Here is a 21,829-nt window from a genome sequence, read left to right as displayed (position 1 = left end):
ATTCCCAGCCCTGAGAACGCCACACCACCCATAGCTCTATTTTTAGGCCTTACTTTGAGCTTAAAATATCTGTTACATCTAACAAGAGTTAAACTGAGTAATCAGCAAGCGTGACTACAGAAATGTGACTCTGACACTGATTAAAATGGTAGCAGCGAGAAAGCATATAGAATGACCAGGATCTCACTGCATGTGTTTGCCTGCGGTGCATTTAAGGATACAAATCACATAAAATAGACACAAGTTCTCTTATAGTCTTCACATTACTCACATGCACAGATTAGAAATGGAAACTAATAGTAATATGTGATTAATAGGAGCAGTTGGGTTCAGGGAGAGTACAGAAAGCAGAGGTTATATGGAAAGATTAGTCCAGCTAAACCACAACAGAAATACAACTTCATTAAAAAGTGAGGGGAACTGAGCAGAAGTGTTTACAGTTAGTTAAATTAAGAGATAAATGCTAATGTTACAGTAAATGTTATGCTGCAGTCACACAAGGAAAACAATGGTTGGAGACCAGAACATGACCAAAATTATTGCAATCAACTTTAACTTCTGCTCTTGTTTCTTTTGAAATGTTTGCTTTGAAGATGGGGAGCAAGTTTCCAACCACTATTTATCTGTTGCTGTCTTCTTCTTCAGTCTGCTATCATTTCACTTTCCAATGGGGGTCAAGCTGGCAATTACCGCTCCAATTGCTGTTTATAATATTTAACTGTTTCTGTCTACATGCACAGAAATCCAGATTAATTACTTACATCCAGAGTCCAGCCAGAATCACATAGATTTGAAACGGAAATTCAGAAACTCCTCCACAAATACTGACATACATGCTGCAGGATGCCAATTTTTAACTAGAAAAAAAAGACATAAGCGCTCAGTAACCATGCTTTTAAATAAGAAACATAACCAGAATAGCACCACTTTTCAACCAGTTGAGTAGAGTCCCCCATATTAAAGGGACAGGCTGCAGATAAGTTCCACTCACTGACTCATGCAGGTTGATTGCAACCTGTTTGCATTTATAAATTAGACGGCAATTATTTTCAAACACTCACCAATCTGTCTGAGAATGATTGCAGCCAGTCGGAGTCAGACGACAACTGTTTGGAGACAGGTTGCCTCCCATCACATGAGCGCTGTAATCACCTTGCAGTCGACAGTCGATGGCCAGAGGTTAAGGGTGCTGCACGCTCAACCCCTGGGCAACCATTTAGTTGTTGCATCATAGTACAATAATCTCCAAAAGCAAACAAACAATAAAAAATACAAAAATTCAATGCAAACACAGCGCAACCGTTGATTTTTTTCCCTGTTCTCAAGGAGGTCACTGTCCTATTTTGACTCTAGTGACTGAGCCATTAGTTAAACACTAGATATATCTATGAATAAGCAGGAAGTTATTAACTGAAGGTGTGCTAATCAGCAGAAATTAGAAATAAACACATAAAATTAGAGAAATGCATGGATTGTCTAAACATTTGAAAAACTAGTTGAACACTTTGAATAAATAGAGAGGAATATTTGGTAGAGGTTTAGCTGACACTGTTGGCCACAGCTCGTGAGAGTTGTCACTAAGCATAATGAATAGATGTTCCATTGATCAGTAATATAAGTAAATGAATGAATGATTGGCATAATAAGGAAACAGTATGAATAAACAGTTGATAAAGTTCACTAACCCTGGGTGAGCTGAATGCCATCACTAGGAGTGAAAGGTAAGCTGGAAGAAGTGTAGATACAACTGGAGCTTAGTTCAAGTAAGCGTGGTAAGTGGTACTGATGAGGGGCTTCTTGAGTCTATCTGACGTGCCTGTGAGGTATGTTAGATGAAAAAGTCTGGGAGCCACTGCTGTAAGAGGATGGTTTTTAACAAAAGAAGGCATTTGCACTCTTCTGATTTGAAGCTATGCAGTTGAACCTCACATCCAGACCAAAACTAGCAGCAATCCAGTTTTCAGAGTCTGCAGACCTGTATTAATGAATGCATTCATGACTCTTAGTAGCACTGTGCTCATCTCCCAGCTTTCTGCTTAATTACCATAAGCACCACTTGCTGGCAATGGCTGGAGTTTGATTACAAACACCTGTTATTTGACTACAGTCACCTGTTGTTTGTCTGCAAAGATGGGCCACTGTGTTGATGCAATGGCATGTTATGAATTCTATGCCCACTGCTACTGACTCCAGGTCAGGTTTTGCGAGCTCTCGCGGCGATGGATGCCTGGCATCATAAAAGCTGGATCAGCCCGGCAGAGGTTTGCTGAGAGGCATCTGTGAGTTCCTTGAAGACTTCCCATCTTAAACTGGCAGCACATATGAAAACACAGACATCCATTTCAGGCATTTGAGAGAAACGGGGACCTGGAAAACCCACTGTCACAGTAGCTTCTGCTCTTCTCTCTCACACACGCTCTGCAGGCACACTTACCAGACAGAACTCGTGTACAACATGAACAAATGCTTGACACCTATACACACACATACCATCACACACCGCAAGCCATGGATGATGGTGTGATGGAATTCTGGGTATCATCTGCGGTGAAAGTGTGTGTGTGTGTGTGTGTGTGTGTGTGTGTGTGTGTGTGTGTGTGTGTGTGTGTGTGTGTGTGTGTGTGTGTGTGTGTGTGTGTGTGTGTGTGCCCTCCCTCCTCCCAGTGCTCAATCTAATACCCTGTCATCATCAATAACCTCACCAGTGCTGACTCACTGGCTTTTACAACTATGAGGTTTGGGCCTTACTCACAGCCACAGACCCTCGTCTCCATCTCTGTCTGTCTGTCAGCCCACTGCACACACACACACACACACACACACACACACACACACACACACACTGGAGTTGTGCATGTGCCTGTGGAAGATTATATGCATACATGCAATCAGCATGCACGCTCACTTGCACACATATTCTTCTATAAAGATGTGTCCACACAGGTAAGGATGTGTCACTTCAAACCCTTTGCCACCCACCCACACACACAGTCACTCCCAATCTGACCACAATCCATCAGAATAATTGACTATCATCAGGCAGACACAGACTCATCATCTTTACCACTAAGCATGTCACCCCCTCCTCCCACCTACTCCCCCATCATCCCCATCCTAATTGCCTCCAGGCTTTCATTTAATTTTCTTTACAGCCAGCAAATATGGGAGTTCTTTTACATTCACGTGAGGCTGTAGATATGTACGGAGTGTGCACATATCTACCAAACCATATTTATTATTGTAGCTCACTTCGCAGGAGGTCGGTGCTGACGAATGTGGAGACGGGCGGTGTCAGACGATGATGATGCTGAGCATCTGATGGGGTGAGGCCACACGAGTCTTGACATTTTTAAGGACAATGTGATGATGAGTGTGTTGATGGGAAGGGTTTTTCTTTTTTCTGATTTCCTCCAGCATAAGATGTCAGTCAAAAGTCTGTTCATAGCCAATAAAAGGGTTATAAATTTACAAACCCAATTTCATGATGAAATGTTCTGATTTATTGATTTTAAAAACAAAATGGACACATTTGATCAGGGCATGTAAAGCCGTTTGTAGTCCAGCTCGTAGTTTGGGGGGAGAAGTAAAGACAGCACAGTTACCCATTTTAGGACTGTTTCCTCCCTTGGGTGTAAGAAAAAGAACACAGGTCCACTTTTAACATACGGCTGCATCAGACGCTTCTATATTAACTCTGTATTGAAAAGGTTTCTATTTGTAGAATGGGATAAAGTTAGTGGATGTGGACTGGATTTGACACTTCAGGCGGACAGATTGAGCGAGGAGATATGTGAGCTTATCTAATTAAATGACAACTTCAGGACAGTTATCAGTTATCAAACTGAACATTTCTGTTCAGTTTAAATCTCCAAACAAAGTCGTAAACCTGCCACTGAAGAAGAGTGCAGAAATCTGGCGGTTGTGATCATGGTCAGAGTGCCAAAATGTGCGTAATTGCAATTGAATGTTGTTGTTTCTTGTCAATGAAGCACTTTCTTGACATTTTAAGCACCCAATCCCCCCTGGAATCCCCACAAAGGCCACATGGAGCTCCCCGGACCCCACTTTGAGAACCAGTGATCTGACTAGCTGGCAAGGTCTGTTTCTAAAAGGTGCGCACCTAACTGGCTGGAGCCAGGGCGGCGTATTGCCTTTCACACGCTTCTAAAATACTCTCCGGGCAGAGCCTGAAAGGGTTACTGTTTCCCAAAGTGCCTCATTCTGCGCAGTCGAGAGGGGGCGGCTGAGTGGCGCCGTCGAGTCAGAGACGCAGTTTCTAAAAACCCCGAGACATCATCAAGAAAGAAGCTGACAGTAAGGAAAGCAGCCCCTGCTCCCCTCCCCTCCCGCTCCTTCTCTTCCTCCTTCGTTGGCATGCTGCCGTTCTTCCCCTCTGCTTACCAAATCCCCCCCTAAGCGGTTCTGTCACAATAACCGGGCGGCAAGTGTCAAATGCGGCTCTGGCCGCAAGAAAACACACAAATGGCTTAAAGGCACACAAAATGCGCTCAGTGGAAACACTCCGCTTTCAGACGTTTAGTCATAGCTCTGTTGAACTCGTTGATTGTATTTAGACCAATAATATAAACACAATTTAGAAAACCCTACTTACAGAAAATTACTCAGCTCTTTGATTTCACGGGACTTCGTTGCCCCCCCTTCCCTCCCTGCGCGTCTCCAGCGCGTTTAATTGCCCATATCTCTTTAACTTGCAGACAGCATGCCCAGGCTCTCCAATTAATAGTCTGCTAACGTCAAAAACAGTTGACCATTGTTTTATGGGCTTTGTGTTCTCTCTCTCTTTCTTTCTCTCTCTCTCTCTCTCCCTCGCTCTCTCCAGGGCGGTCAGACTTGAATAGGCGCCTGTCTGCTCCAGTCCACCTCTATACAAATACCTCATTGGAACTTGTGTGGAGCTTCCAGAGTAAAAAACACAGAGAGACCCCAGACACTGGAGGCTTTGCGCGTCTGCTCTTGCGATTTCATCATCTGACACTGTTTGAAAAGTCTGAATCATATTTTAGCCATTATGTTAACACCTCGAAGCGCATGAGCGAGTTGGAGATGAATGCGTGTGCGTGGCCTCTCCCCCTCGCTCTCCCTCTCTCTCGCGCGCTCTCCGGTTGAGACAAATGAATGCCAGGTCTGTGGAGGCGCTTGAGGTATGCGTTGCGCATTAAGCAGCGTAGTAAATCAGCCTTTTCTAAAATCGCTGTGACGGCGTGGAGCGTCAGACAGTCCACACAAAGTCACCGAAACTTTATAGTAGTTTGTAACTCCACTCCACTTCGGAGCCCAGCCGTCTACACTGTAAAAAAATATGTCATTTGCAAAAGTCTTTTCACCCTTTATTATTTTAATAAAGCGAGGTACAGTTTCAGGGGTTTCCGGTTGAAAAACACACGAATATTGCAAGAATACTTCAGCGTCATCGCTCTGATATGTGAAATCTCTTCAGTCACCCCGAATGGAAACCAGTGAAACGTATCTCTGTGGCAAGGAAAGATTTTTACAGCTTAATGAGACATTTTTAGATAGCTTTTTGTTTTTACAGTGTACACGCCCCTTTGGATATACACAGTGGTGTAAGCATGGGTTGACACTAACACATGTTGAAAAGATGGACTTTATTGCTAAAACGTGTAACCATAACATGTACACTGATATGTTGGGTTTTTTGTATTTATTTATTTATTTTTTTGTCATTTTTAGAAATATTCAAGTAGACATCTCCCATATTTTTTTATTCTGGTATACTCTGCTATTCTCTGTCCTTATGCTCTATACTCACAAATCGTTAAAATAATAAATAAAACGTACAGATTTGTTTATTCCTACAATACTATGTATTCCAAAAAAAAAAGCTGAGTTCACGCCTTTATATATATCTTTAACCTCAACTTTTCTTCTTCTTTTTTTACAATTTAATTATTATTGATATTAATATACAAAAACTCTAGGCAGCATCGCAGTGAAATAACAGTCAGCATCAATGTTCAGTTGAAGAAGAAGAAGAAAAAGGTCACCTCTTGGAGAAGTGTAGCATATGCAATCCATTTTCAATGTCTCTTAAAAATATCAACAAAACAAAATGCTCCTTCCTCACGAAGTGCTCGTGTTCCCCTCCGAAAAAAAATGTCAGGGTTGAGAATAAAATATGGTCCTGGTTCAATTAGAAAAAATAGCTGCATTTTTCTTAAATATGTACAATGTTGGTATTTCACTTAAAATGCTATATAAAAAAATAGATTTGCTATGGTGCCCACCTCTGTAGAGAGTTAACAGTGCAATAGAAACCGTATTTCCAGTCCACTCCCCCGTCGACCACCACCACCGCCGCCACCACCACCACTACTACTACTTCCTTCCTTAGAGAGAATCAGCACGAACACTTGCACTCTGAGATGATTGGGTATTGCACCTGTATCCACGTACAGTATTTCTGTTTTAGAAAGCCTTGACAATACCACCGGAGGAAAACCTTGGTGATTGACTTGACGGGTTTGCAAGACATCCCCTCGGGGAAGGAGCACGAGCGCTCAGAGAAACAGTTTCCCTCTTTCATGTAACGTGGCCAGAACCTCACACCCAAATCTTTCCAGGTGTACACAACCGGGCAGTGCGTATAGGTCCACAGCCACTGCAGGAATTTCCTACGGGCTTTCTTGCCCACTTTTAGCCGCTTTCCATAGGGGGTCTCTGTGAGGTCCAGCTTTTTAATATCGTTGGGCATGGGCCCCTGAAGCTTCACCTGGTTATCTGGCGCGGAGAAGTTCACCAGCATGGGGGGGCTGATGGACATGAAATTGGGGTCAAAGTTACTGCCGAGTCTTTTCCGCAGAGTCCTCTCGACCAAGTCCTGCTCCCGGGGGTCGTACTCCGGGTCCGGGTCCTCCTTCAGGTCGGGCACGGGGAGGTGATCGCTGGGCGAAGGGCGGAAGTGATCGCTGGGCGAAGGGCGGAGGCGAAGGTAATGCTGGGAAACTCCGAGGTGAACGCAAACCAGCGCGTAAACGAACAGCGTTTGAGAGAAGCCCATAATTCCTCTTGTTCAACGCACGGGCTCTTCTCGCGTGAATAATACTCAGTTCTTTTCCCGGTTACTGTGTTCTGTGGAGTCACCAGCCCGGGGCTTCATAAATAGTAGAAGTTCAGTCACCAGCAAGGCGATACTTTTAATAGACCACGTCGGGTTTGAATGACATGGAGCGGAGTGCTTTGCTTTTTAGGGCTCCTTCAACTTTGCAATTTACCCGCTGATGCAAATGTGCAGCATGGAAGCGGGCTACCCCGCTCTCTGCAGAAAGAGTTGAGTCAAAAAAAAAGAAAAGAAAAAAGGGAAAACTCGAGCGCCTATTCACGCTCTCTCCTGCTTCACCCCGCTCCTCAGATTCACTTCGGGTTTCTCTCGGTTGTCATGGTTACCCCGAGGACTCGAAGCCACGACGAAACTGTCTGCACTGGATGACAGCGGCCGAGGCGAGAGCTGCATGGACTGAAGTGTTTTCTGAAAGGGACAGAATAGATCCGGAGCTCCCGGGAGAGAAGGGCGCACAAAAGAGCACTTCACCAAGTTTTAAATGTCACGCGCCCGGCAGCGATTGCCAGCCTTGGCCAATGTTATTTTTACGCACGGCTTTTAGAAACGTGGCTTCTCTTAACGTCGCCTGGCGCTCTCAGGTTTGACAAGGTCCCAGAGCGCACAGTCCACGGACCGAGGAGAGGGGGGCGGGGAGTGGGGTAGTCTCTGCAGCCAGTCTCCTGCGGTATTCCAGCCCGTCGATGCGCACTTTCCCTGAAAATGACAGAAAACTTGGAGGAGCCGTGTGGCACAATCTCAGTTTTTTTTTCAGGACGCAACAGCCGCTTATCTTCCCAGAGGATGTTCCAAATCGCAGAGCAGCTCGGTTTTACATGTAAAAGTCTCGCTTGTAATATTCCCACAGAACTCTGGCTTTTGCGTGTAAGTAGTAGAAGTAGAAGAAGAACGATGAAAACACAGCTTTCCAGCGAAATGCAGCCTCACTGCACGTGAAATGCAAACTGCGTAAAGACAGAAAACGTGGTTGGGTCAGAGATCCTCTCAGTGTGGCATCGCTGAATCTTCACAACACCAGCAACAAAATAAAAAATAATAATAAATACATTCAATTAATATTAATTTCAAAAAGAAAAAATCTTCTAATCGCAATGTCGGTGCATGACGAGAGAGTCCATAATCTGCTTTTTTGTTCCCCGGTCTATGAAAGCGGTCAATTCCTTAGGGAGCCTCTCTCCTCCTTTGATAACTGGGTACAGCAGCTACTAAGTCGCTCCTACTTCAGGAGTGTGAGAGACTTGGCGCTGGAGCATTTCTTTGCTTAGGCACACTGTGTGTGAGTGTGTCTGTAGCGAGTGGTGCTCAGTCCCAAGTTAAATATCCCCCTCCGACGGTACAAAGTGTCAGAGGGGCCTGCCCACCCTGGCCACTTTCACTATGATTGACAGCCCCCCCCCCCCCCCCCCCAACCCTCCCCTCACAACGTGGAAAATATCAGCCACAATGAGGATCAACTGGGTCCTAAAGCACCAGCCTTTTTTTAATCGCATTTAAGAGCAATATTCCCAGACACACAGGATAATACAAGATCTTTTTTTAACCCCTCTCTCTTTCTTACACACTGTAAGTATAACAGCAGCTGCTTCTCCTGCGGTTTTCATCAGCAGAGTGTCTCTGATGCACTAATAGGTTCAATGCGCTGTCAATACTCGGCTGAAGTGTAAAAGAGTTTCGTGAACTTTACCATGAAAATGATGGGAAACGTTTGGTAGCTTGTCTGCGGAAAAGGGGCATCACATTCCACCTTTGTTCATCGGGATTTGGGTCTACACAGGAATTGGCCCGTTGAACTCGGGGGTCACAAAATAGGCGCATAATTAAGGGGCTATAAATGGCCGTGGATAACTAAGCGGTACCTTTCCCATGCTAAGCAGTCATTAGGGGAAAATCAACAGAACGTTTTTTTCTTCTTACTATTAAACTATGTTTATTTTCCCATAATCCAAATTAGAACTTACACAAACAAGTGAAATTTATTGATAGTCAAATCGCTTAAACATGTTCGGTAGACGCACTAAACTGATTCAGGAGTCGATCTCCATTCCAATGAACATTTAAACATTTTCAAAACTTTAATAGACTTAAAAAAAAAAGAAAATGTAAACATGCTTTGAAATTAAACTTTGCATCAAAAGCTGGTCAAACTCCATCAGCACGCGCTTGCTCTGAATTTAAACCTGACTCTTGGTTTCATTTACCTACGCAGTCTGGATGGGCTGTGATTGTGCTTGTCTTTTGTAGTAGTCACTAGAGGGCGGTGAACTAGCATGGTGAGGACATGAAGCCAGGGGCTCCCCAGACTCGCCCTCACAGTTTGACTACTCATGTTTGAGTCCATGGGGAAAGAATGTTCACTCGTAGTTAGGGTGCAGCTCAAGTGAAATTGCTCAGCAGCTCTGTAATCAAACTTCTAAAAGACTCCACTGAGGGCAAATGAAGTAGTTAACTGGAATCATACTCACTAAGAGTATAATATAAAAAATTCCACAGTTGTGAGATGGAATCATTTTTATCACAAGAAGTGCTGTAATTTCACAGCACAGTTCTTCAACTTCATTATCCAGGTCTAACCAGATGGAAAAAGTTGCCAGCAGTCTTTGGCATCCTGTGAGTAAATTCCCTCTGACCCCCTCCTAACATCTATCCAGACACACAGAGTCATAATCTGGTTAATGATTAGGGTGCCGGTGTAGACAGAACTCAGTGGGCTGCAGGGACAGTGAGGCTGAGCCGGCTACTGTAGTACCGGCTATTCCCATTGTCTTCCTCCACAGCTCTTGGTGTGCTGGACTGAGAGAGAAACCCCATGCCGGGAGAAACACTTCCTGAGTCCCACGCCCAAATACTCTAGAAACCCAGCAATGAGTCAACCCCCATTTACTGGCTAATTACTGGAGATAAAGACAGGGAAAGAAGAGAGGAGGGGACCGGTGGACACAGTGGGGAAGGGTCGAGGTGATGCTGAGCATGTGTGGTGGTGGTGAGTGGGGGAGATGGCAGAGGGGTGGTGGTGATGAAGAAGATGGATTCACCAATGGGGTAAGGGTGGGGGTGAGAGGGTAGTTTTAGTGCTGGATGACAGTTTGCTGTGGAATGGCTAATTAAATAACGGCGTTAAAGGACCCCGGCTCGCTTTAACGAAGCCCGTCAACCTCTGAGGAGCGGGTCAAACTATGGAGGAGAGAGCGGGGAGGGGGTCTGGTGCTGAAAATTGGCCTTGTATAACAAGGGGACTTAGTCCTTTGGTTGTGCAGTGATTGTTCACGCTCCCTTAGGCCTCAATAGGGCGCATGTGAAGGGGTGCTGGGGCAGCGGGGGTGCCCTAAGGCATAGATTTGACTCCCTTCTCCTTTTTCTGCTATGAATGCTATACAGACATACACTCCCACACATAGCTCACCACAAACACTTACACACACTGACACACCTACAGCTCCATACAAAGGCCTTTACCCAAAGTCCAGACAGGAGCTTATGCACTGCAGGGGCACAGCAAGGGGCAGCCCAGGCCAGACTGGCCGACTGTGCCCACTGAGGACTGGTAGAATGGCACAGATGGGTGGATGGAGATGGACAGATTGGAGAGGAGAGAGAGGGGGGAGACTAAACATAAGAAACTCACAAACTAAGACGACAAAATATTACCTGTCAGAAGATTAGTTAAGGAAAGTCATGGAATTTGGCAAGCTGCTGTGGCTATCTGTGGCTTGAGTGGCAGAGATAGAACAAATCCCAGAGGCCACACCCCATCAAATAAAAAGATATGCCCGGTGAACGTCTCATAATTCATTTTGTGTTGTGGCATCTACAGCAGAACACTCTCTGATGGGACTTTGGCAGTCTGACAGATTTCAGAACCAACCAGAGCCTGAACATTTTGTTTTTTTGAGCTGTCAAATCAGTAGAAGCATTTATCAGTATTTCAGATAAATATTTGCGGAAACGTTGAGATTAGAACAACGTCTAATGTGTTGGAAAGTCATTTTAAAAGTGCTTGATGTGACATATTATGTCCTTAGACTTGCGAGACCTGCCTTGCAGCAGCATACACAGAAATGCTCACAATGCAAATACATAGCTTTCACCATTGCTTGTCAATATTGCATATCCCTTTATTCCCCGCTGCCCTGTCATCTTCTCCAGGCTTACTCCCCTCTTCCTTCTCCCCCATATTCGACTCTGTCTCCGAGCTTTAACTGAACGCAGATGGCTTGGGAAGCATGTCAAAAATCTGTCTCCCGTTAACACTACTTTTGAAGCCCCCCTCCCCGCCTCCCTTCTGCTATATTTTTTTCCCTCTCCCCTAAAATTCATCATAAAGTTATTTTTGCAAAAATATCCAGTAAACAGCATCAAAGTGATATTTTTCCCCCTTTTCCTCTAAGAGAAGAAAAGAAAGCTGAACTAAGTGTAAGGCTTGTTATTGAAAGAGCGCCGCGCCACGCTGTTGTTCAGTCTGAAGTCAATCTGAGCAGGGCCCCGCATCCTTTGTGTCTATTACGGCATTCCAGTCGCGATGGAGAAAATGCTGCTCCACGCGTGATCAAAAGCTGTGATTAATGGTGATCATATTGTAGACAGCTCATTGGCTTTGTGATGTGACTGCGGGGCCCACTTTGAACTCTGAGACTGAAGAACTTGAGCTAAGCCAGGAAACTTTACTGTGGCACAGGCACTGTGAATATGAATGTTTTTCTTTAGGTTTTTGTACGTGTTCAGTCACTCATTACCGAAGCTGTTCAATACCTGAGTTTTCCTTTTTATGAAGATTTCATATGGCGGTGCACATGCAAAGGACGGGGCCTGAAAGCTGAAGTCACATTTCTGTCGTATTGACAGCTAATCCTAAAAAAACAATCCTATGATCGGAAAGTGAAAAAAAATTGGAAAAATGAATCTTCTTTTACTTTGTTGAATGCAGTGTTCCTATTGAGGAAAAATTAAGCTCCAGCAATAACAAACACAATGCTGGTTTTCAGCTGTGATGTCACCCATTGGCTGGTGGAATCCCGCTTCTTTGGAAGAGACAAGGTTGCCGCTCACTAATGCAAAATACTAGAACAAGAATAGGCAAACTTAAATATTTTTACATTTGGTGACCAATTACAAGCAGCTGTTGTGACCAATTTGTCACGGATTAGTTGAGCGTGCAACACCCTCGACCTCTGAGCAACCATGTTCAATCTCAAGGTGATTGCACAGGTCGCCTGGTGGGAGGCAACCTGTCTTCTGACAGGCTGCAACCGCTCTGCTATCTGCGTACAGATAGCAAATTAATTCTGTCTTATTTCCATTCAATCCGATGTCATGGCACAGCATGTAATAGACACCGGCATGTCTATTACAAACATTATTAACATATTTACATTGACATACATATTAGCTGCCCAGCTTAATTGTTTCTGACAATTAAGGAACCTGGAATGTACGCCATACGTTTTTTGGATACTACCGACTTTTTTGCTTTAAATATATTATCTCCCCCTGCTGGTAATGCAACTTCTGCATGCATGTCCATTTCATATTCTGGAAATGCAAGCATGAAATGGACACGGTGGACCTGCATGTCTATTACACGTTTTGGTGTGATACCGAGTTTTTCCATTTTATTGCCATCTTTACACAAAACACCTCTGAAGACAGCAGCTGATCACAAGTTGATCAAAGACCTCAGAACCTTTACCAACCTCATAAATCAAGAGAGAATATTAGACTTCTGTGCAGTATTACATAGAGCAGTCGCCCCCTGCTGGGCCCGATAAAGAACTTAGCTTCCTTTTTTCTTACCAACATAGTAAATGGAGCCAACAGCCACATAATCACAGTCTGATAATAATGTCATTCGTTTTTAAAGTAGTCATAGACCAAAGTATTTGTGATTACAAGTCATAATGATTTGATCAAATGTCATGGTAACTTAAAAAAAACAGCTTATTATAAGAGAAAAAACACTGGACCTCAGTGTGGCATCTGTGTAATCTTTAAAGAACTTGCCAACATTTTTCACATGACCTGAAAACGTGTTTGTTTCGGCGCAACAATGAAAATAAGGAGATCGCCCAGTTGGGGCAGCTGTAGCTCAGCATCTACTAATCAGAAGGTTGGTGGTTCAACCTCTGCCTGCTCCAGTCTGCCTCCAGAACTCCTTGGGCAAGATACTAACCCCAAGTTGATCTCCAATGCATCCATTGGAGTATGAATATTTGTAAATGTTAGAGAGCACTTCTGCATAGAAATAGTGCTTTTATGAATGGGTGAATGAGGCATAAGGTCTTCTAAGCAACACGTTTCATGCTGCTAAAAAAAATTAAAAGCTAAGTTTCTATGAAGGACCTGTTCACAATAACTGAATATAGTGTTTTCACAGTTATGCTTTTTATTGAGTTTATAATTACTCATTATCATCATTATTCTGTTTTTATTAGCTTAGAGCAAACCCTTCAGATCTATATGGAGAAGGGTTACTATAGTTTGAATTCGGTGACCTCACATCTACATCAAATCCTACAAACTCCACCTCTGAGTTTTCACCATCCATGAAAAGTTTGAGTATTATTGCTACAGATGACTTTAAAAAAATACCTCTTTCAAGAAAGACTTTATTATTATAAAGTAGCTGCAGTTAAGCAGTGAATAAAAACATGTATTTAACTATTATGTGCTTGTTTCGGCGTTTGTAATGGCCTAGCTGGGTCACTTGGAAATAAGCATTGTTGGTTTCCGTAAGTCATTCCCATTTTTCTTCATGAATCGCTATTTTCCTGTAATGACGCCTGGCAGCTTTTAATTGGCTTTGGCGTGCCCTCACAAAATTCCAGGGTGATTACCCGTATTCACATCGTGTAAAATTGAAACAAAAAGAGGATCTCAACAGTTTGAAGCATCCCATGGTCTTCATCTATCCCTCTCCTTTTATATTTGATGCATCCCCTTTTGGAAAACCCCAAGAGTGCCCCCATCCTTCCTCTGTCATATCCTCCTCCTCTGGCTCTCCCAATGTCCCACCCTCCCTTCTTGCCTCCTCGGCCCCCCTCAGATCAGGGAGTGATGAGGGCGGAATTAAATTGATCGCCACCTTCCGGAAAACAACAGGAAAAAACAGCGCATTCCAAACGCCAGGAGGGCGTTCCCCCTGGTCTTCCCTATGGCAGGATGACATCATTGGCCGGCCGCCAACAGCCTGGAGAGAAGGAAAGGCTGAGAGAGAGAGAGAGTGCAAGACAGAGAGATGAATAAAGAAAGCGAGGGGAAAATAAGTAGGATATACGAAATGTCAAGACTCAATGGTGTGTCAAGTGGTGTGTGAATCGGATGCCATGGCAGAGATATGAGAGCCGCAACAGTGTAGTACAGCACAGTTTGTTTCGACACTTAAATAATGTATTTTCAATCTCTGTGAATGCTAAAGCTTTAATCTGTTATTCTAATCTCCTTTTCCATCAGTGAAATCGTTGTTGGCACACTCTATCGATCACCCCCTGGATGCTTGTTAACGGTCTCGATTTACATGAGAAGAGAAATGGAGAAGCAACTACAATGGAATAAAGACTTTAAATGAAAACAATTTGGGTATTTCAAATTCTGCTGTCCCACTTGAAAAGATTACATTTTGAAAAACAATTGTGTTTCAAAATGTGCCATTACCCCCCTTTTTTTTTATCACTAACTAAAGAGTAATTTCATGTAACCACATGTCTTTCAGAAGCTCTGTCCAACTTAGGTAAACCCTGACCACAAGTAACTGGCAATTCGTTCATTCTCCCGACCACTAAGCCATTGTGTTGCCACAGGCCATCTTGTCGAAATGAAACAGTTTGCCCACAGCCACTGACCACAACAGATGTTCCCTTGCCCGACGCTCTCCGCAGCATGTGTGTTCTGTTGAGTCTAGAGCCAAGATACTTCCATGGACTGGCACTGGGTAACAAAAACAAAGGGAGGGAAATTCTACGATGGTGTCTCCACCAGTCTGTGACGGGCTTCAGAGTGAGGGCGTCCCATTGCACGGACGTGACGGAGCGCATCGGTGTCATGACCCGCTCTCTTTTGGGCAGTTCTCCGAGTGGTAGTGCTGGGATCCTGGTGCCCTTTGGTCCTCTAGTGTGCTTGTGGAACACGCAGGAAGGTACAAGGGTGACGGCCTGCCCAGATGCCAGGAGGACTGGGAAGGCTTTGGGAAATGTCTCGCTGGTGTGTGAGCGCGCAACACTTCTGCTTGGGGGGTTGCCCGCTTGGTTGGGAACTGGACGGAGAGGGATGGTGTCTGACAACAGCCCAAGTGTGCACTCAGTAAGCTCGTTTGTGCAAAAGATGTACCAAATGTTGACTCACACTGGTTTGCTAATCAGCAGCCACAAGCCCCTGGAGCCATGTGTAAACAGGAGCGTCTGCCCTTTTTCTGTCACCTTAGGGGGGAACAGAATTAGGCTTGAGAGAGGCAGGTAGGCATGAAAAGTGAGAGTAACGAAGTGCCAGAGTTATGAGATATTAAATTGGTGTGGTAGAAGAACAGCACATCAGTAAAATTCACTTCGACCTCATTAGAGCTAAAGCCGAAACACTCTTAATGTCTTAATCAAGGATTCAAGATCCACCCACCCACCTTTCACTGTAAATAAGAATCTTTTCCTAATTGACTGACCGCTGAAATAAACATTAGTGAAGGAGTAGCTACAGACAGCAGATTCCCACAAAAATCATTTAAAAAACTGACGCAATGAAGCCGACTTTAGGTAGGAAAAACTTTCTATATCAACATGCTAGAACTGAAGTTAGTGTAAAAATGGTGTGAGATTCTTGTTCTTTAATTCTTCAACTCACACTTTTCTGGCTCAGTTAACCTTAAAACTAGTTTCACTATGAAAGAGGAATCAGAAGAAAAGATATCTCCCTCCATACACTGAGCAGGAGGCAGAAGCTGTTAAATGCATTTACACTCCAATAACTTTCACAAGTCAGAGGGACGTGAAGGGAAAGAGAAAGGGAGAAAAAGTAGATCCATAAAGAGCTACGGATACTATGGATCTGTGCTGGTGTCTGCTTGATAGCCAAACAGGACCGCAGTTGTGCCAATAACCTTGCTGACCTTACTTAAACTTGAATTTGGCCTGATGACAGGTCATGCTTGTTTAAGTCTACTCTTTATTACATGTCCAGATCAAGACACCCTTAAATTCAAAGTGCCACAGCAAACAGTGACTTCAACAATTTTGGCAAAGAAGAACGTCGTGGCATGTGCAGAGCGCTGATCTCAAACCCGTAAATATCTTTGGGATGAGTTGAAGGCCACATCAGTCTATTTTTTCCAGAGAATTAGATTCAAATGACTTCATACCTTGTAATTCATGTGCTAATATTCATTTGTATTACAGGAATTTAATATCGAAGTATAAAATATTATCGTAGAGGTCAATTCATTTTATATAGTAATGTTAAGACCCTATAATAATGGAAAGAAACCTCAACGTTCAGGCAATTGTCTATGATCATGCACTTGGAAACAGTGGGAAGTTCCCTTTTACAGGAAGTAGGAACCACATGGCCGTTTTCACACCTACTCAATTCAATTCAGTTTTATTTACACAGCACCAAATCACAACAACAGTCACATCAGGGAGCTTTATATTGTATAAACCCTACAATAATACAACAGAGAAAACCCCAAGAATCATACGACCCCTATGAGGAAGCGCTTTGGTGACAGTGGGAAGGAAGAACTCCCTTTTAACAGGAAGAAACCTCCAGCAAACCAGGCTCAGGGAGGGGCGGCCATCTGCTGCGACCGGTTGGAGAAGGAAGACAGGACAAAAGACATGCTGTGGAAGAGAGCCAGATATAATAATAATTAATGATTAAATGCAAAGAGGTGTATAAACACATTTTGAGTGAAAAAGGCTACAATGTGTTAGCAAAAGAGAAAGATGTCAGAGGAACGTGAAAGGAAAATTTACTCCGTTTACTGTGGTTTGAATCAATTGATGAGTTTGTAAACTTGTAGCCTTTCTCCATGATTTGGTTTCTTTTCACACAGAAAAAAATACAAGTGAACTCCAAGCAAACCAAAACCTGCCACTACAAACCACGTGAGAATGTTTAGTCCGCTCATTGGCCAGATGTGTGTGGGGTGAGAGTGACAAAGGTAAATACAGGAATAAGGTACTGGGTTCTGCACTACTGGAGAACACAGAGAATTAATTTCACGGCAAGTTGCTGGCCTGCACAGACCTTTGCACAATTTTGCACATAGTACCTTACTGCATCCCAGAATACAAACATACGTGGACGTTTTTTAGGGTTCACACCATACGTGAACCACTCTGTAGTTCATCACAAACAGGACCGAGACCAACTCATTTAAAGTGTATCTGTGCAGTTGTTTACTGGTCTGCACCCTAGTGTGATTACTGTGTTCACATCTGCACAAGTGAACCGCACCAGGGGGAGAAACAAACCAGGGTTCAAGTAAAACGGACTAAACACTGGGCCTGAGCGACCTAAGTACCATTCTTTAGTAGTCCTGTCCAGCATTTCCTTTAAAAAAAACAAAACGATTATAAGCTGTAGTTAAGTTTTACAAACTTTAGTTATAAACTAACTAAATTCCTTAACCTTAAAGTGGAACTATTTTATGTTTGCATGATTTGTACCTCAAAATAGTCCTTGCTTTTCATATACTAGGCCCTGCAGTTCATCCACTACTTGAAACAACCTACGTTTTTAAATTTGCAGTTGATATAACACACAGGTATCTGTCTAATGCTGCTTTTCTCAAGCTTCTTGCCAGTATAATTCTGAGACTGTTAAGGTGTTCGATGGAGGATGTAATTGTGAACGTAAAAGTGTAATGAGACAGAGAGAGAGCGAGACAGAATTCAGGAGCCGGGCACCTCTCAGCGTCTGTCTGTTAACAGCGTGTGCATCGTGAATGTGTGTGTATGTGTGAGTGTGCGTGCGTGCGTGGTGTAATTACAGCCAGGTCTCCGGCATGGAGCCCAGTAGAAGTATCGTCAGTCTGTCTGTGGCATGTGGTGGTGGTGCTGCTGACCTCTCCTTTCCTCTCTTCTCCTCTCCTCCTCGCTCACACAGGTGATAAGAGCAATGCTGCTTCTCTGTCCACGTATCAGAAATTAATTGTATTTATTTTTAATGAGCACTGACGGTTTTTATTTTTGTGGACTGCATGCTTATTGCTTGGAGCATGTTAGAAAGGCAAAGAAACCAGCAATCGGTCAGCTCCAGTCACTATTACCTGACACAGTGTCCATGGTGGTGTCACTGTCAGCCATTTCTAACTTGCTGCTCTCTTGGAGTCAGCCTACATTTCTACTTTAAGGGTTGCTTGAATAAAAGTCGGTTATTTAGATGTGAAAATGAAGTCATGTTGGATAATTTGAAGGCGTCATCTGCAAATCATATGTGCTTCTACTGTTTGTTCCAACATTAGGCCGAGAGGTTTTAGTTTTTTGTTGGAAATTTGCGGAGCTGGTTTTACATGTATAGCACAGATTATAGACTGGAATAGAGGTGAATATCAGCTTTTTGTTTAATGTTTGGTCGGTTGACATTAATGTAAGGTTCTGGTTCTCAACCAGGCCTTGAAGTGAAGCTGAGATGGAGGTGCGTGCCGCACAGCTCTATTATTTTTGCGTGAGCGTACTGATAACAGCACCCAAAGAAGCGTGTCGGAGAGGCCGTCTGTAAATTGTGCGTGTCTTTGTTTGCGTGTACAGTCTGTGTGTTCCAGCAACCGCGTCAGTGACGAGGAATGTCACAAGACATCGCAAATCCTAATGATCAACATCGTGATGCTGTGTTACATGTGCTGCGTGGTTAGTGCGCATTAACCCAAGGCTGCCTCTGTTGTGGTGAGACGAGGGTTTCGTGCCAGGCATCGGACAAAAAAGGAGATGAAAGTGCTCAGAGGTGACATTCCACGGGAAGTCATTTTATTCCTTTGAACGTTGAATCAAAAAACGTGTCAGTGACAGTTTGCAGTGGAAACATTTGAAACCGCTTAAATGTCTAAAAATGCTGATTCTTTGATGCTTTTGAAATGCGATTCTTTAATCACTGTGGAAGGCGGGGGGAAAACACACACACACACACACACACACAAGCACAAAAATTAAAGTTGACGCATCTCCAGAAACCACAATGTGTCTAAGTGTGAATGGCAGATAGCTCAGGTAAACATTTTCAGAGTGTGTGTGTGCATATTTGCGCCCCCCCTTTCCAAACCCCCTTCCCAAACGCATACACACTGCATCCAGGGGGATTTATTTGACCCCTTATTGCCAGCGGTGAGCCTGTGGTGGAGATGAAAGCATGCCTTCCCAGTGTGGCCCCAGTTTCTATAGCTATGGACACAGGCTCACACTGGTCAGAGACAATAGAGGGGCCCTGCCACTCGCCCCTTGCCAGAGCCCTCTCCTCTCCCCACCCCATCCGTCACCGCAATCATATTTTCAAAACAATAACACAGCCGGGGTGGGAGTGGGGAGAAAGCATGATTGAAGTGTGTGCATGTTTGATCTGCTAGTATGCGAGTGTGTGTGTCTTTTGTGCGTATATACATGTGTGTTGTTATTTTTAGGCACGCGTTCGGTTTCAGGCCGAGTGCGAACATGCTCATTTGACTTGTGTCTGTGGCTCCGTGCATGCAGTTTAAAAGCAACTGCTTGCAGGCATGCGTTTGTGTGTGTGTGTGCGTACAGATGCAAGCGCGTTGGTGAGTGTGTGAGCTGGGCCTTTGATGGCATGGCCGGAGCGTGCCTAATGTGACTGCTTGCTGGGGTGGGGTGGAATCAGAGGGGTGGCAACGTTGAGCCTCTTGCCCTCATACTGTCTATCCTGCAGCAGCCCAATGCTCCCCCGCAAACTTGAAAGGACCAAAGGAATCCCCCCCCTAAACCCCCTTGACAACCCACCACTCCCCCACCCTGTGTTTTCAGAAAGCATGACATCATCCTTTGCACAAAGGCGGCTGGAGAGGTGGTCAATATGGATGCACAAACGGGCTACAAATTAAAGGAACGCCAATCTAAAAAGTTTTAGTAAGTTTTTGGGTCATTGGGTGCCACCAGAACAAATGTTTGGAGAGTCAAAGATTAACTCACTGTAGAGTTCAAGGATTGTTCTTGCTTCTAAATCCTAATATTTACTCTTTCTTTCTTTCTTTCTTTCTTTCTTTCTTTCTTTCTTTCTTTCTTTCTTTCTTTCTTTCTTTCTTTCTTTCTTTCTTTCTTTTACTCTGAGATACCTTTCGATATATCTTTAATTCTGCGGACCTTCTTTTTTCAGTAACCAAGACTGATAGGAAATATATTGCTTTCAGGTCCAGACATAGGGTTTTGAACGGAGCACAGAATACGTCTTGACAGATTCTTTTGCTGCCCCTTCCTGCTCTCACCAGTGTCTGCATTTCTTTTTGTTTCTGTCCACAGTGTTGGCTTTCCTCGTACCAACCTTCTGGCAACTCGGAGAAAACCTAAGCTGTTATTTTCCCCAGGGAGACGAACGCTTGGAAGACAAACAAATTGCTTCAGGTCTGTGCAGTTAATGACTGAGGGTGAATGCTTAATGAATTTTCTTTTTTTCTTCTTCTCGTGTGACCGGAAGTTTTATATTAAGATGTGACCCTTTTTCCTTTAATGTAGCCATATTATTAACTAGTTAACTAGTTAATGACCAAGTAATTACAATAATAACCACTACTTGGTGAGCAGTCTCCTGGACTGAAAACTGAATCTGAGCAAAGTGCTAAAAAAAACTGCAGTTCCTTAAATGTCCACTTGAGACTGGCTCTAAAAAATGAGTCAGTCCCATAGACTCCAGTGTTAAAAACGCCCAAATTTAAACATATTTACAACCAGATGATGATAATCCATCCATTCCTTCAAAATATAATTAAGGCTTACAGTTATTTATGCTTAAAGTAGCAAAATTAGACAAAATAGCTAGCTGTAATCACTGAACTGGACTTCTCATGATTTTGGTGCCATTTGGAGCAATTTTGCTGAACTCAACTAAAAAATACGTGTTTTTTGTTTTTTTGTTTGTTTGTTTGTTTGGCCTGTCCACAGAGTTTGTGCTGCAGTTTTGGGTCAGTGAAACTGCATGTGTTTTTTAATTAGCACTAATTAGGATGTTTGTGTCTGTGTGATGTATCTATACAGATGACAGCTCAGCCTAAAAATAAGTTAGTGACATTTGTGGTGGATACATCCATATTCCATCTACAATCCGTGGTTAATATGGGAAATTGTTTATCATTTCAAGCTCCTTGAAAACGGTGTTAACACAATTACAACTTTTTCTTTGTAGCGAAAGAACTGAATTGGAGTCAGATGTCTGAGAGCATAAGAAGAAAATAAGATATTCTCCTGTCATGACTTTGTTAAAAGGAGAGAATACAAACCTTTGTGACACCGAGAGCTGCAGTGAGCTCAATCAAAGCCACCTGCATGCCTAATGTCATGGCCACTGACTTGTGACTGACACACACACACACACACACACACACACACACACACACACACACACACACACACACACACACACACACACACACGTACGCAATCCTGCAGTGACACTTCGGAGGTTAAAAAAAACACAAAATGTGCACACACAAATTCTTTGCTATTCTCTCCTTTCCCTGCACTCTCTCTCTATCTCTGCCTTTGTCAGACACACTTTCGGCTCGTACAAGTGCTGCTTAGAGGTGAGGGCCCG

The 21,829-nt window shown here is 43.6% G+C and overlaps 1 protein-coding gene across 1 annotated transcript; it reads right to left on the bottom strand.

The window, feature by feature from the left end:
* Positions 1-5,610: 5,610 nt before the first annotated feature.
* nog2 (noggin 2) lies at positions 5,611-8,449 on the bottom strand. Its single transcript, XM_026177618.2, has one exon. It carries the CDS (start codon positions 7,037-7,039, stop codon positions 6,380-6,382), a length of 660 nt encoding a protein of 219 aa, XP_026033403.1. The 5' UTR covers positions 7,040-8,449; the 3' UTR covers positions 5,611-6,379.
* Positions 8,450-21,829: the final 13,380 nt, after the last annotated feature.

Source organism: Astatotilapia calliptera, chromosome 8, assembly GCF_964374335.1.
Source record: "Astatotilapia calliptera chromosome 8, fAstCal68.1, whole genome shotgun sequence".
Lineage (NCBI taxonomy): Eukaryota > Metazoa > Chordata > Actinopteri > Cichliformes > Cichlidae > Astatotilapia > Astatotilapia calliptera.
Note: the sequence above shows the minus strand (reverse complement) of the source record. Positions and strands in the feature narration are given on the sequence as shown.

Bases quoted from the DNA above. Each gene is read 5' to 3' on its own strand.
- nog2 (XM_026177618.2), bottom strand. From the start codon at position 7,039: ATGGGCTTCTCTCAAACGCTGTTCGTTTACGCGCTGGTTTGCGTTCAC.